General features: G+C 34.5%; 1 protein-coding gene across 3 annotated transcripts in view; it reads right to left on the reverse strand.

The window, feature by feature from the left end:
• Nucleotides 1-485: 485 nt before the first annotated feature.
• Nucleotides 486-13788, reverse strand: part of ATRX (ATRX chromatin remodeler) — a 311883-nt gene continuing 298580 nt past the window's right edge. For all 3 annotated transcript variants that reach the window (XM_042974749.1, XM_042974750.1, XM_042974748.1), the window contains 5 exons: nucleotides 8132-8281; nucleotides 7174-7299; nucleotides 6145-6240; nucleotides 5510-5638; nucleotides 486-4230 (listed from right to left, as the gene is read on the reverse strand). In XM_042974749.1, coding sequence (XP_042830683.1) covers nucleotides 3952-4230; nucleotides 5510-5638; nucleotides 6145-6240; nucleotides 7174-7299; nucleotides 8132-8281 — 780 coding nt within the window. In that variant the 3' untranslated portion in view covers nucleotides 486-3951. The remainder of the gene's footprint in view (nucleotides 4231-5509; nucleotides 5639-6144; nucleotides 6241-7173; nucleotides 7300-8131; nucleotides 8282-13788) is intronic.

Here is a 13788-nt window from a genome sequence, read left to right on the forward strand (position 1 = left end):
ACTCCCCTCTTCCTTACATGTTTCTACCAGAGACAAGGTGAGGACACAATGATGAAGTGCAGAATTTGGAGGAGTGCTACAGGGTAGAGATTGCTTGGAATATGTAGTAGTTATGAGTGTTAAAGAGGGCCTGCAGTGTTTTAGGATTTGTCTCTTTTATTCGTTCAATTACAGCTTTCTCTCCATTATCTTTAATAAAGGCCTCAATTTATATGCTGCCTTCCTTGATGAACATATATAGTAGTCACTATCAGATCTCTCAATTGAGGAGAGGAAGGGTGACTGCCATAGTTAGCCAAGTAGGCACAATGGTGACAGGAAGGATATTCCAAACAGAGGGTGGCAGTATATACTGTAAAGCAATTTTATGGCAGTACATACTCTGGGGAGTAAAACTCTTAGGTGGGCAATTCCATTATTATATCCAACATGAGTAATATGGGAAGAGTTTGGTTACCTAGCAGATATTAAGCTTAGAAACAATATATATTTTGGATTTTAAATTTTTATTCACCTCCATATAACAGCATATATAAAATGTTGCACAGACAAAAAGCATTTCTGAAATTTGGTAACTCTTTTGGGATTGGCACAGATTACAGACTTGAAAAAAAAGCCATGGTGGAAAAATTTTCATCTCTAAGGGTAGATTTGGTACGGAGATAGCTAAAAGTCACTTGAGACTAAGTCTAGTGAAATCAGGTGGGTAATAACCTGAACATAATTTTTAGTGAAATAAGCATGTAAAAGAATGACCTAATTTACTGTTAGAGTAAGTATCTATAGCTTCACAACATGCCACCCTTAAAAGAAACAAAGGTTACTGAGATAAGGTAAGTAATTAAAGTTTTGTTTGGGGCATAAATGTTAAGTATCTGATTTGTGATAGAGGGAAAATGGGCATAGCTAAGGGAAAACTACAAAATATTCAGCTTCTTTGGAGGCCAGGTAATAAGGCTTCCATCAACCTGCTATGGGTTCAGGAGGGTAAGCAGCTTTTCTATCAAGTGTGGATTGGTAGCCTTGCTTGATTTAAATGAGTGATTTCAGCTGTTAGGAAGCAGGAAATGGTGCTGGATTACAAAGAGACAACCAAAACTAACACAAACACACATAGGCTTCCTGGTATGTAAATTATTTTTGAGGTTAGAGATCCCCTTTTACAGAATTTAGTACATAACAGATTCAAAGACCAAACTTTTTGACCTCCCAATATTAAATAACTAAATGTGCAAAAGAATCACCATTAAATAGGACATCAAAAGCTATACATTTTCTATGAAACAATATGTGCACAGATTTTCAAAGCTGTGAAAATGCAATAAAGAGCACAACACATTTTGGTCACTTTATTAAATGACATTAAATAGTTTAAGTTTCAACTACTAAACAGCACTTTGAATGGTGAAAACACAGATAGTATTATTGTCATACTTGAATGCTTTTCTTTAAAAACACAATTCCAGTCCTTATATATATTACAAAACAGCCTTAAAGGAAGAAGTGACATCTTTTCTACAGTACTTAAGATACTCAATACGAAACTGAAAAGCAGTCTAAACAGAAACAAAGGCAAGTCTTCACAGCTGTATGATTTCAGCAGCCAAAGCTGGATGATGGACCGAAACATTACTATACAACTGGGACAAAACATATACAATATCACAATACTAAGCAAAAACGCTTTACACCCAAAGAAATAAAACAGGTTACAAAATGTGGAGAATTTAGCAGGCAAAACTGTATTACAAGCAACATTTTAAATCATCATTTTTTAAGCCATTGCAACTATTTAAAACATCTAAAACAAATAGAAAAATGAGCCTTTTAGTATCTTAATTGATGTGATTTTGTCTTTAAATATTTGTTAAAGCTTGATGTTATACTCAAAGTACATATTATGTAGCTAAAATGTCAAGTGAGAAGAGTGTATGCAAAGTGGTCCAAGTTTTATTTCAAACTCTCTTAGTTCCAATTAATCCTTTCTATGTATTACTCCTTAAGTCATAGTTTCATCCATGGTGAAAAAGGTTTAGAAGGTTGCCTAAAATTTTTACATCCATGTCTTTGAGCAAGTAATCAGACCATGTTGAAAGTTCTCAGGTCTAGTAAATCAGGTTTAAAGTATTCTGGACTTGCAGAAATACCAACTGACAACAGCTGGCCATTGTGTACTGCCTTTAAATACTTCTCATAAATCTTGTCCTTTTCATTCTTCTAAAGTAAAAACATATCTCCCCCATCCCAATTAAATAAACTTGATTATATGGCTGGCACAATATCCAAATATATGGAATTTGTTAGTGATAACTCACCATGGTAAAGTGGGAGGGGGGATGGAGTGGATCCACCTAACCTCACAAATTCTGTATCACAAACCTTAGTGCTCTTGGATGTTTACCACTAGTTCTTTCATGATAAAAATGGAAATCTCTTAATCATCCAAATAACTCAAAACAGTTCTAGCTAATGTTAAACTCATTCTAATCCAGTGATACCTAGAGCAATTCCGCCACCCAACTTTCATTTTTTATGCAATTCCTTAGCTATTTCCACTACCTGTTACATCACCATCTCAAAAATGGTTTTGCCATGTTGAGTTGACTCCCATAGTCTAACAATCTTTTTCTTCAAGGAACTCAAGCAACCAAATTGTACATGAATAAACTCATAGGTCATTTTATAGGCTTGGATTAAGAAAAACAACAATGTAATGGTTTTCTAGTAAAAGTTCATAAAAGGGTAGTAGATGAATTTTGATCCTAAAACTGCCTCACGGATCTAAACTAAAAAAAAATCAAACTTTGAAATGTAAGTTATTTAAGATAACATAGGAAAGTTGAGGGAAAAGAACATAAGGGTGACAGAAAAGAGGAAGAGCATAGAAGCCAGTGATCCTTATCTTTCGGAGGAATTATTTCACAATACTGACAGTACTGGGAATTATTAAAGCACATTCCTCATGTGAACTTAAGAAGTCAGCAATGGTTCTGCCATTTTGATATTTATAGAACAGGGTGTGACCCTACAACCACACCATCATCCTTAACCTCCTAAAATGCTAGAACTTGATTTTGTTAGTCCACATCCCACTGCCAGCAACAGGATGAAGCACTAGCACTGGCACAAAGCAGTTAGGAGGTGTGCTTTATATTAGTGCCAGGAGCGAGAAAATTCATGTGTGGGAGATAATCCACAACCCTGAAATTTTACCAGTAATTATTTAAGCACATATAAGTGAAAATAAAAAATGGCCGAAAGACTAAAGAAGAAAAAGGAATTCTCTTCTTAGGCTATACTTAAGGCTGTTTATACAATGCTAAGATAACTGCAAGACTCCTCCAAGTTTTAGAGCAGTAGTATTTGAGAATATTGCACACAATTCTGTGTCAAAGATAACCCTTAGTTTCTAACTTTCAGTCACGGAGATAACAGCAGGAGCCGAGTTGCAGACTTCAGTCAAAAGAACATTAAAACCATTTCAATCACTTTAATAAAGAAATGGATTAAGTACAAAAGTATTTTATAACTTGAGGAATCAACTCTAAGAACTCAGCTGTGTATTTTTACATGTAAAGAACGAATATATAAATCTGTATTCTTTGCTAAATTCATTAATTTGATGATAATTTTATGGTCGCTAAAAGCAGGCATAAAAATTTAGAGAGGAAATCTGTGGAGTTGTTACTGTTATGGAAGGACTTGTTTTCACTGAAAACAATTTGAAATATCTTCTGTACTCAATGTGTGTAAGAAGATTCTAGGCAACATCACTGACAAATGTCAGGAAAAAATGGTATGCCCTATTAAAAAAAATTAAAACTAATATGGAAGATTGGCATTTAAGGGGACCAAACTATTTATACAGTTGAGTTCTGTTAAGTCATTGATTCCTAAAAAAATAAAAGATCTTTCTATGATTTTAACAATCCATTTAAGCTTAGTGCAAAATCACATTGATTTCCCTTGGGAAGGTCCTGGATTTTTGCTTCTCATTGGGGGTGGTGCACGTTGCAATGGTGGTGGCTGCATACCACCAGCTACTGACTGATACATTCCTCTCATATCAATTTGCTGGTAGTTAGAAGGATTCATGATTAAATTTGGAGGCTTTGGCATCATGAGGTGACCCAGTGTTGCTTGTTGATAAGTCATTTGTTGTTGTTGCTGCTGATTGTACTGCTGCTGGAGCCTTCGGTTCATAAGTATTCGCTGAACACAGCTGATTAACTAAAGAGAGAAAAGGGAGAGCATGTTACAAGTGCATGACCTGTCTCAAAGAGGCAAATATCGAGTTTTAAGTTAAAATCAATTTGTTAAGGGTGTACCATACCAAAAGGAAAACACATTATTGTTATCACCATTACTAATTTGAGGCATTCACAAGACCATTACTGTAGAAACCAGTTAGTAACACCATTTAGGGCTAAATTTTCTTAATGACTTGACTACTGTATTGCAATGCAAGCAGTATTTAGGTTAGTTGCCATAGTAACTGTCCTGCGCTATGATTAGTTTCAAGTATTAGTTACAGCACTTTTTGTCAAGTCTCATTTCTTGTTCATTCTTCTGAATATTTCACATAATGACAGACAAACATTTTTAGTGACAAACACCAAAGGGGAAAAGCACTTGCAGTGGGAATAATTCCTACTTGGACTATCTCAAATTTCCTAAGATAATCTGAAATCAATAATTCTACAGCGCTAAGTAAAATTCATGCCACAGAAATTGATTCCCTGGAGTCAAGAGTTGAAATTTCCCACTGAAAGGCAGATGGCTGGCAAACAACTATGCTGGGAAAAAATGATCAAAGGTCCTGGAATATGCTAGCCTTTTAAAGAATTAAATAATTTAATAGGAACTGGTGACATATATCATCTATAGCTCCACTTTTTTTTTTTAATCTCAAATATATTAAAAAGTATACTTATTTTGGGAAGGTGTTTAAAATGGTAAATATGGTAAAAGTTTGGCAAAAATTCTTTTTAAAAAAAATTTTTTTAATGTTTATTTATTTTTGAGACAGAGAGAGACAGAGCATGAACGAGGGAGGGTCAGAGAGAGAGGGAGACACAGAATCCAAAGCAGGCTCCAGGCTCTGAGCTGTCAGCACAGAGCCCGACGCGGGGCTTGAACGCACGGACTGTGATATCATGACCTGAGCCAAAGTCGGACGCCCAACTGACAGCCACCCAGGCGCCCCTGGCAAAAATTCCTTTTTAAATGTCCAGACTACATAACATATAAAATTATGTGAAAGAGATCCTACATAATCTTCAAGGAGACCCACTTGGGAAGTTGTTGCTCTTCTGTAATCTGGTAACCAAGATATTACACCTTTACTTGACATTATTAGGTTTTCTGACAATACTTCTTCCAGGAACAACCAATGACCCAGCCAGCCAGCCATATGAGGAAGGGATGGTTATTGACACAGATGTCACACAAACCCATTATTATGAATTCAAGAAAATTGGACATAACTTAGAAATAGTCAAACTCTTACCATTTGTTGTTTTGTCAATACATCATTGTAGATTGCTTCTCTTCGTTTAACATCAAGCTCCTGACTGGCTTGTCTACTTAATGCTAACGCCTGTACTTGGGCCTCTGAGAGATTCATGTTTTCTTTCCACTAAAAAAAAAAGGTTCTATTTACTCCTTATTGCAGTACATTGAGGAAAAATAATTAAGGTACTTAAAAATACTCAGGATTTTAAAAGTTTTTTTTCTCTCTCCTTTATTCTTTTCTAAAGAAAACAAGGATGTAAAAAGCAAGGCACTAAGTTATCCACCGTTGTACAAGGTTTGGCTATCTCTGGAGTGAAACTACTTGGATTTAATTGGTGCAACAGATAAAACTTGTTTATGTAAACAACACATACATTTCTATGACTGACTGATTTCCCATTTCTTAGATATTACCCATTTCTCTTTTGTGCCAGCTTTTAGGTAAAATTGCTGAATTATAGCTTGACACTATTATCCAGTTTACGAGCATTTTACTATTGCCAATAAAGATATAAAAATTATGCTGTTTTCCCCACAGAAGGAGTGAAGCAAACAACAATTAAAAATTAAAACAAATTAGGGGAGGGACAATATTGCAAGTTGGAGTAAGACAACTGCCAATTAACTTACTACAGCTGAAATTATATCTTCAAGAGGCTGAATCCTCACTGCCGTTACACTGTTCGTTGCTTCCACAACCTTTTCTCTTCCTTGATTAATGAGGTCCTAGAAGAATATAAGAAATCTTACATAGGGCATATAAAAGATGGCCTGGTTGTAAAGTATAAGGATCCTTCCTCTTGCCAATTGATAGCACTTGTTTTCTTTGTAAATGTTTATTTATTTATTTTGGGGGGGGGGCATAGAAAGAGGGAGAGAATCCCAAGCAGACTCTGCACTGTCAGCACAGAGCCCAACTTGAGGCTCAATCTCCTGAACCGTGAGATCATGACCTGAACCCAAATCAAGAGTCAGGCGCATAACTGTCTGAGCCACCCAGGCACCCCTTTTATATAGCATTTGGTTTTAAAACTCTTCAAATAATTGAAAAGCAGAAAACTGCAGCATCAATAAAGTGGGTAAAACGCATCAGTGAGGGTCTTGTTAGGAAGATAAAAGTTTGGGTTTGCACCAGTAATTTATAAATTTAAATACATTTTAAAAAGGAAACAACACTTTCAATTAAGTTATTACATTATTGGTATAATAAAACCTAATCTTTCTTATTTAATTTATAATTGACTCTTAATTAACTTATTTCATACTGAACATTATCATATACTTAATGCTGCATCTCCATTGCATCACAATGTAAATTAATGTATTCTATTTTCAAACATTAAGTTAATTTGTTTATTCAAAATATTTTATAACTGAAGAAAGTTCTATTTCCCCAGCTAGTCAGCTGCCTATTGTTCCTTAATTAAAACAATTCAAACAACATTAATTCAAGGCCTAATTCTCTTGTGCTCTGAACAAACCACATTCTACCATACTATGTTGGTTCAAAAGGGTCAACAAAATAAAAGAAAAATTTCTTGGTCTATTCAGAGGTAATCTTTTGGAGAATGTGATATTCCTGCATAGGGAACCCTCAACAACAGGCACTTGAAATTGCCTTTAATTCAAGTTAAACTACTTTTGTACTTCACAACTTACCTCCAGCTGTTGATTACTCATTGCTGACAGGGCTCCCAAATTGAAAGGAATATAAGGAGTTTGAGAGTTGAAACTGACAGGGGGTAAATTGGTCCCAGTTGGTATGTTGAAACGCATGGTCAGTCCCTAAAAACAAAAAATTATGCACTTTCCACATTGTGATTTAAAACTTGAAATTCTACATTACCTACTGGTTTAGAAAAGAATCCACATTCTCAGATCTAAGAAATTATTAACACTCTTCCACACACAAACAAAACACCCTTTTCACCCGAAACCAAGATCTTATTACACAGAAAGTTTTAACCCCTAAAGGTGTATTCTTTTTTTCTGATAATTCCCACAGAATGGGGCAACTCAGAGAATTCTAATGAGACTCCTAACATAACATTAACGTTAAAGAAGTTTGGTACAATGAGTTAGGAGTTTAAAGAATTCAGGTATTAGGATAAGGTTTCCCATGCTCAGGCACATTTTTGCTCAAGTGGATTGGTGTTTAAAATAAACATGGAAGGAATTATTTTAAATAAAGTTGCTGTTGGCGAGTGACATTAATTTCCAATAATGGAATATTTTTGTGTTCTGACAGTCAAAATTTAGATTTCAGGTACACATGCTAAAGCAACATTTACTCCTACCTCCAAACTCTAAGCTCCTGTATATCTGTTACTAGAGTGAGGGTGTTGATGGGAGTTAAGTGATGCTAAATATATAGCTTCCCACTAATCTCTCAATTCAGCAAGTGCTAAGCAGAAATGGGGTTACTACACTTTAAGTGGAAACTATTTTCTTCTTTCCTTTCCTCTCACCCTACCCCAAAAGGTAGCCAAAAGCCCATATTGTTCCTGAAGACTCACTATTATTATTACTTATTCCAAACGTGACCCTTTTCTTACTCACCTCTCTTTCAAATGAGTAACACAAATACAAAAACCAAAAAGCATTTTGAATGAACTACCTTCTTCTCTGCTTCATACTCAGCCCAAGCTGCTTTTCTTTCTTCTTCAGTCAACTCTTCTTCTTCTTTGTGGTCCAAAAGAGAATCGTGCTCATGATATCCTACGATGTGTTCTTTATGTATTTGAAGAAGTTCTGCAAGTATGGTGTCCTGTTTAGAGGGGTTGAAATAACAGAGAATTATTTTTTCTCTCTGGATCCTACCTCCAAAGTTCTTTGGCCTACTGTCAGACTAGAAACTAGACACTGGCTGCTACACATATTTCTGATATATATGATATAAATTACTTAGAAAACAGTCACAATACATGCAACACCAGCCTCTTATGTAAGAACTTTCTATATAACAATGTTTATATAAGCATGTTTTAGGGGTTCAATTTTTTAAATGACTACTTTTCAGCTTCAAGGTTTTTTTCCTCCAACTTTCTTCTAATTTTTCATATGTAGTGCTTTGTATTTTGCTTTTTTTTTAAGATTTTATTTTTTAAGTAATGTCTACACCCAATGTGGGGCTTGAACTCACAACCCCGAGATCAAGAGTTGCATGCTCTACTAACTGAGCCAGTCAGGTGCCCCATGTTTTGTACTTTGTTCTGAGTTGATAATAAATGCTAATATAAGTCTGCTTAAATAAGAGATTACATTGGATGTGCATGCTAAAAATCATAGCTACTCCTGTTTATACATATTTAACAACTTTATTTTCACAATCACTTTGGCTACCAACCACTATACTACCGAAAACCAAATCTAAATTAATCTAAACAGCTACAGGAAAATTTGACTAGAACATATAGCCCTTATACTTCAACTGTACAAAGGTCAAATATAAATTACACTGAAAAGACCCATGGGTCAAATTTAAACTGATACACATTGTTTATCAATTTATTACAATTTTTTTAAGTCATAGTGTCTTAAGTCAGTCTTTTAAGGTTAAAAAAATTAAAAGCTTGAAAACTAGGATCATTTATATACTTAGTAAGAACAACCAAACTCCTGTTCTGTGTAATTACAGTTATGAGAGGGACACAAAGAGAGGCTGGGAGAAAGGGGTTAAAGTGAACCATAGATATGTTACTTGCTAATAAAAAATTAAAATACTCACAAGTTGTTTATTAAGAAATCACAGATGAAAACCTGGATATATAAAAGGCAAATTAATTCACTTTACAAAAGGATTTTTCATAGCTTCTAACAGCAAGTTCTTTTAGAACACACTTTCTAAATTGAGTGTGAATCTAGTGAAGTGACAAATAATTATAGGGCAAGGGAAAGGTTGCAGAGGTATATAGTACATTAAATGTAATCTACATCTAATAATGCTTAATGCCTTCCTAAATTTCAGCACAGACAAAGCCCACGCTTGAAAATAATTCTGTCTTTACATCTCCATCCACCCCCAGAGTATAAGGTCCAATGCATGGTAGGAGCTCAAATGTCTGTTAAATAACTCAAGTGAAAAATTCAAATTATGAGGCCCTAAGTTTTTTCTGTACATAGCAAATGCTAACACTATTTCCAAGTATTCTGAATATCTGGTATTATGTCAATAACTCTTAATCTCGCTACCCCCATAAACACCTGAAATAATAATTTCATCATTCCATGAAATAAAAGGAATTGATTTCCTTAATGAATACAGCTGTAATAATTCATTTTGACATGATGTGCTATTTCTTTTGTTGAAAACCAATAACATTAAAAGATTACACAAATGAGAGGGCTCAAGAAAGCCTAAAGGCAGAATACATAGATGCTAACAGGTTCAATTCTTCTGAAATGCTAACTAAACATTTCTCTTCTACACCAGTGTAGAAATCTATCATCAAAGCTGACTTCCCATATAAAGTCATATGCCATATAAAACAGGTTTATAATCACTAGATAGATCTCCAGAGTTCACAGTTACTGACCAAGCAGGCAGGGAGATAGGCCAATGTGATTAACTTCTATTAAAAGATAATGCCTTCCTTATGTGTAGGTCTCCCATGCTCACCCCCAACCATGACTCAAGAGAGAGGTATATAATAAAACCAGATAACACTAAATATTTTTAGTAAGTGACCATGACAAATACAATTAGGAAAGTAATCTATTCTACAAAATACCAAATAAATTATAAGGTAGAAATGTTCTATGGATAGTCCCTAATTTTACTTCTGTTAAGCAAGAAATGATGTTCTTAACCATATCAAAAATAACTTCATTTCTCTAAGAAAGAAACCTAAGAGAAAGACCAAGAGAATTGTGTGCTAGGAACTGAATTTATTTTCAGCTGTGCCACTGATTCTCTCTGTAACAATGAATAATTTAGTCTAGCTATGACTGTCACTTAAACATGAATGAAATCCTCTCTACTCACATGTCTAACAGGATGATACGAGAATAGCAAAAATAGATGAAACACCCAATTCTTTGGAAATAAATCCTCTGTCAATTAAGTGCAGTGTTTATTTCACAATTATAAACACCACAGTTAATACATTACTTTTTTATAGTTAGAGAGAAAGCCTTTCCAGAGATGCACATATGCAATGTACATGTGCACACGCGCACACACACTCTCATATATACCCTTTAAAAAATGTCTGCATTATTAGGGAGTTTTATCAAGTCAACCCTTATCATCCTATAATTTCAAAGTCCAAATTTATCACCTTGGAATTGGTAGAAACCTATGTCAAGAGAGGCAAAGTAACTTGTTCCAGTCACACAACTAACACTAACTGGGACCAGAAGGTGAATTTCCTGACTTCTATCCAGTGATCATTGTATCACATTATAAAGAATGACCACGGTTTTGTTTTTTGTTTTTGTTTTTGAGAGGAGGGAGGGGCAGAAGGAGAGGGAGAGGGAGAGGAAGAATCTTAAGCAGGCTCCACGCCCAGCTGAAATCAAGAGTGGGACACTTAACCGACTGAGCCACCCAGGCACCCCAAGAATGAAATATTTTGAGGCATAGTTAGTTCCTCCATTTCCCAGATCTGTTCTCTTATATTAAAAAAGACTGAAGGATTCCAGGGGTGGGAGAAACCCAAGTATGTCTATTTTCCCCTGACTTTTTAACACTTTTGTACTTTTTGAAGTTTTTTTGAAGCATATGTTAATCTTTTAATAAAAGGAAATCTAAAAACTGAAGCAAACACAATTCTCAGAAACAAATCTGTGAAAGGCCAGTTCGTGCTTAGCCTAAACCTGACATGAACTATTTTACCATTTTCATCTTCTGGAGATAGTCATCCTAGGACACCCCACTTCCAAAACATTAGTCTTCTCCCCACCAATTCCAGACTTAAGATCTATCCTATCAAGTCAAGCATGATTGCTTTATTAAGGTCAGATTATGGTAGAGACTCAGCTTCTGTCCATACATTCACTTTCCTTTTGACCCACAGCCAACTGAAATGCCAGTAAGTCAGAGGAGAAATGCATGTGACATTGTTTTGTATTATTAAAAAATTTTGGACCCTTTCCCCCAAATATTAGCTCCCTCCGAACATCAAGCCAAAACACCACTGAAATTGCTTCTATTGGCTACAACACTTCCTTCTTTTCAAAGAATTTAAAAAAATACAGAAACAATGCTAATGTCCTATTTTAAAACCTAGAAATAACTAATGGTAACACCTGTCATATATTTCTACACACATTCACATTTTAAACTCACACTCACACACACGTTTTCACATAAAAATGGTATTGTACTACAGTTTTGAAAACACTTTTCTGAATTATTATCTTTCCATGGACATCATTTTACATCAAATACAAACCATAATTTTTAATGGCTGCAAGATGCTTACAAAGTATATAGATATACCTTATAATCTATTTAATTATTCTCCTACTTAATTAAGGGTTTATTAAGACATTTAGGCCACTTCCAGTATTCATTATGACCAATTCTGCAATGAAATACATTAATGGACAATTTTAATGTATTTCAACCATTTGTTCATACAATAACTATGCTGATAATACTCAAGGACTTAATGTTTACAACAATCCTCACTGTAACAAAGAAAAGACACTACATGTTAAATTAACTGATTTTTATAGGAACAAGATTCATTTTACACAGCTCACGAGGGCATGAGACAAAAGCACGAGGGCAAAAATGTTTCTTTCCTCTAGAGTGCTGTTTGAGACAAAAGAGAAAGATACAGAATTTCTGATATAAACTGTTTCTACATCTTTCCCTTTGTAAATTAACTGTAGCATACTGTCAATACAAGAAACAGATGATGAGATTAAAACAGCAAAGAAAAACGTGTAACAGAATTCTCAGAATATTTCTTTGGGAAAAACAGTTTTGCAAGTCTAGAGCAAATTATACAAGTTAATAAAGAAAAATTTCATCCCAATGTACAACACAATCAGTGGAGAGGCTTTTTGTTTCTTCCCTTTGAAGCATGTATTTATTAGTTGCTATAGCAACACTATTATTGAAAACAATACTGGAACAGAATCTATAATCACTAGGCCAACAGTCATGAAAATGAGGTTTAAATTATATCCAAATGTGTACCTTTTCTTTGTCTAAACTTTATTTTCCTTCAGTAAGTGAAAAAGCTTACAAGCTGGGAAAAAGCATGGTCTATATTCTAGGTAACAGCTAAGTTAGCTTAAGCTTTAAAAATGACTGGTTTAATTAATAAAATAAAATTAATGATAAATTAAAAGTTTAAGTTAATTTATTTAGAAGTTTAAAGTATTTGGCAAGCTGACAAAAATTCCCATCTAATCAATTCTGAAATTCAACCTTGAAAATAAAAATTTTAAAAACAATCAAGTCTTTGCCTAAGGGTGGGGGCAGGGGTTTGCCATGTTTCAAAATATTTTGCTTGCCATCACTTTGAATTTGAATTTTATAATATCTGGAAATAAAATGCCACTGGAACACATAAGTGCCACAGGACCCATTCAAAAGCTATGAAAAAATCCTTTTATTACTTCAATAAGTCTAGATTTTTAGTAAAGAAACTTAATATTCCTGGTAAAAAAAAAAAAGTTTCTACTTTCAAATTTGAAGCCTGTTCCAAACTGGAAAAAAAAAAGCAACATACTTGAAAAGTAACTAGGGAGCTACTGAATAAAGTTCATGTACTACCTCATATGAGATTTTTAGGTCAAGAGTACATAACTTCTGCCAAAAAGCATTTATAAACATATCCAGATTCCCAAATTGTAGGTATAAAAAAGACAGTGACAACTACAGAACTTGTCACTTTCAAATAAGGAAAAGGCAGGCCTGCCAAACTGACTTTGGTGGAAGGTAAGAGCCAAACTCTCCTTTGATAAGAATGGTTTCTACTCAATTTAACATTCAAAGAACTAGATAGTATATTGAGTATTTAGCCTTTAAAAACTGGTTATCCGTTATAATTACTACATAAGCCACATGCCATTCAATGTGGGGTAAAGAGTGTCATTCCAGATTTTACAAGACTGCAGTGACTTTCTAGAGGTTACAGCTTTCCAAGTAGAGCCTGAAATGGAACTTGATTCTCAAGCTATACAATGTGGGGTTCATATTATCTCTTTATTTCATAAACACTGTTAACATCCTCTAACTATAGCTATGCTGTAAAAAGGATACAGATAGAAGGAAGACGTATGAAATAGGAATGAAAGCAGATATTTAGCAGTTCA

The sequence above is a fragment of the Panthera tigris genome, chromosome X (genome assembly GCF_018350195.1).
Source record: "Panthera tigris isolate Pti1 chromosome X, P.tigris_Pti1_mat1.1, whole genome shotgun sequence".
Taxonomy (NCBI): domain Eukaryota; kingdom Metazoa; phylum Chordata; class Mammalia; order Carnivora; family Felidae; genus Panthera; species Panthera tigris.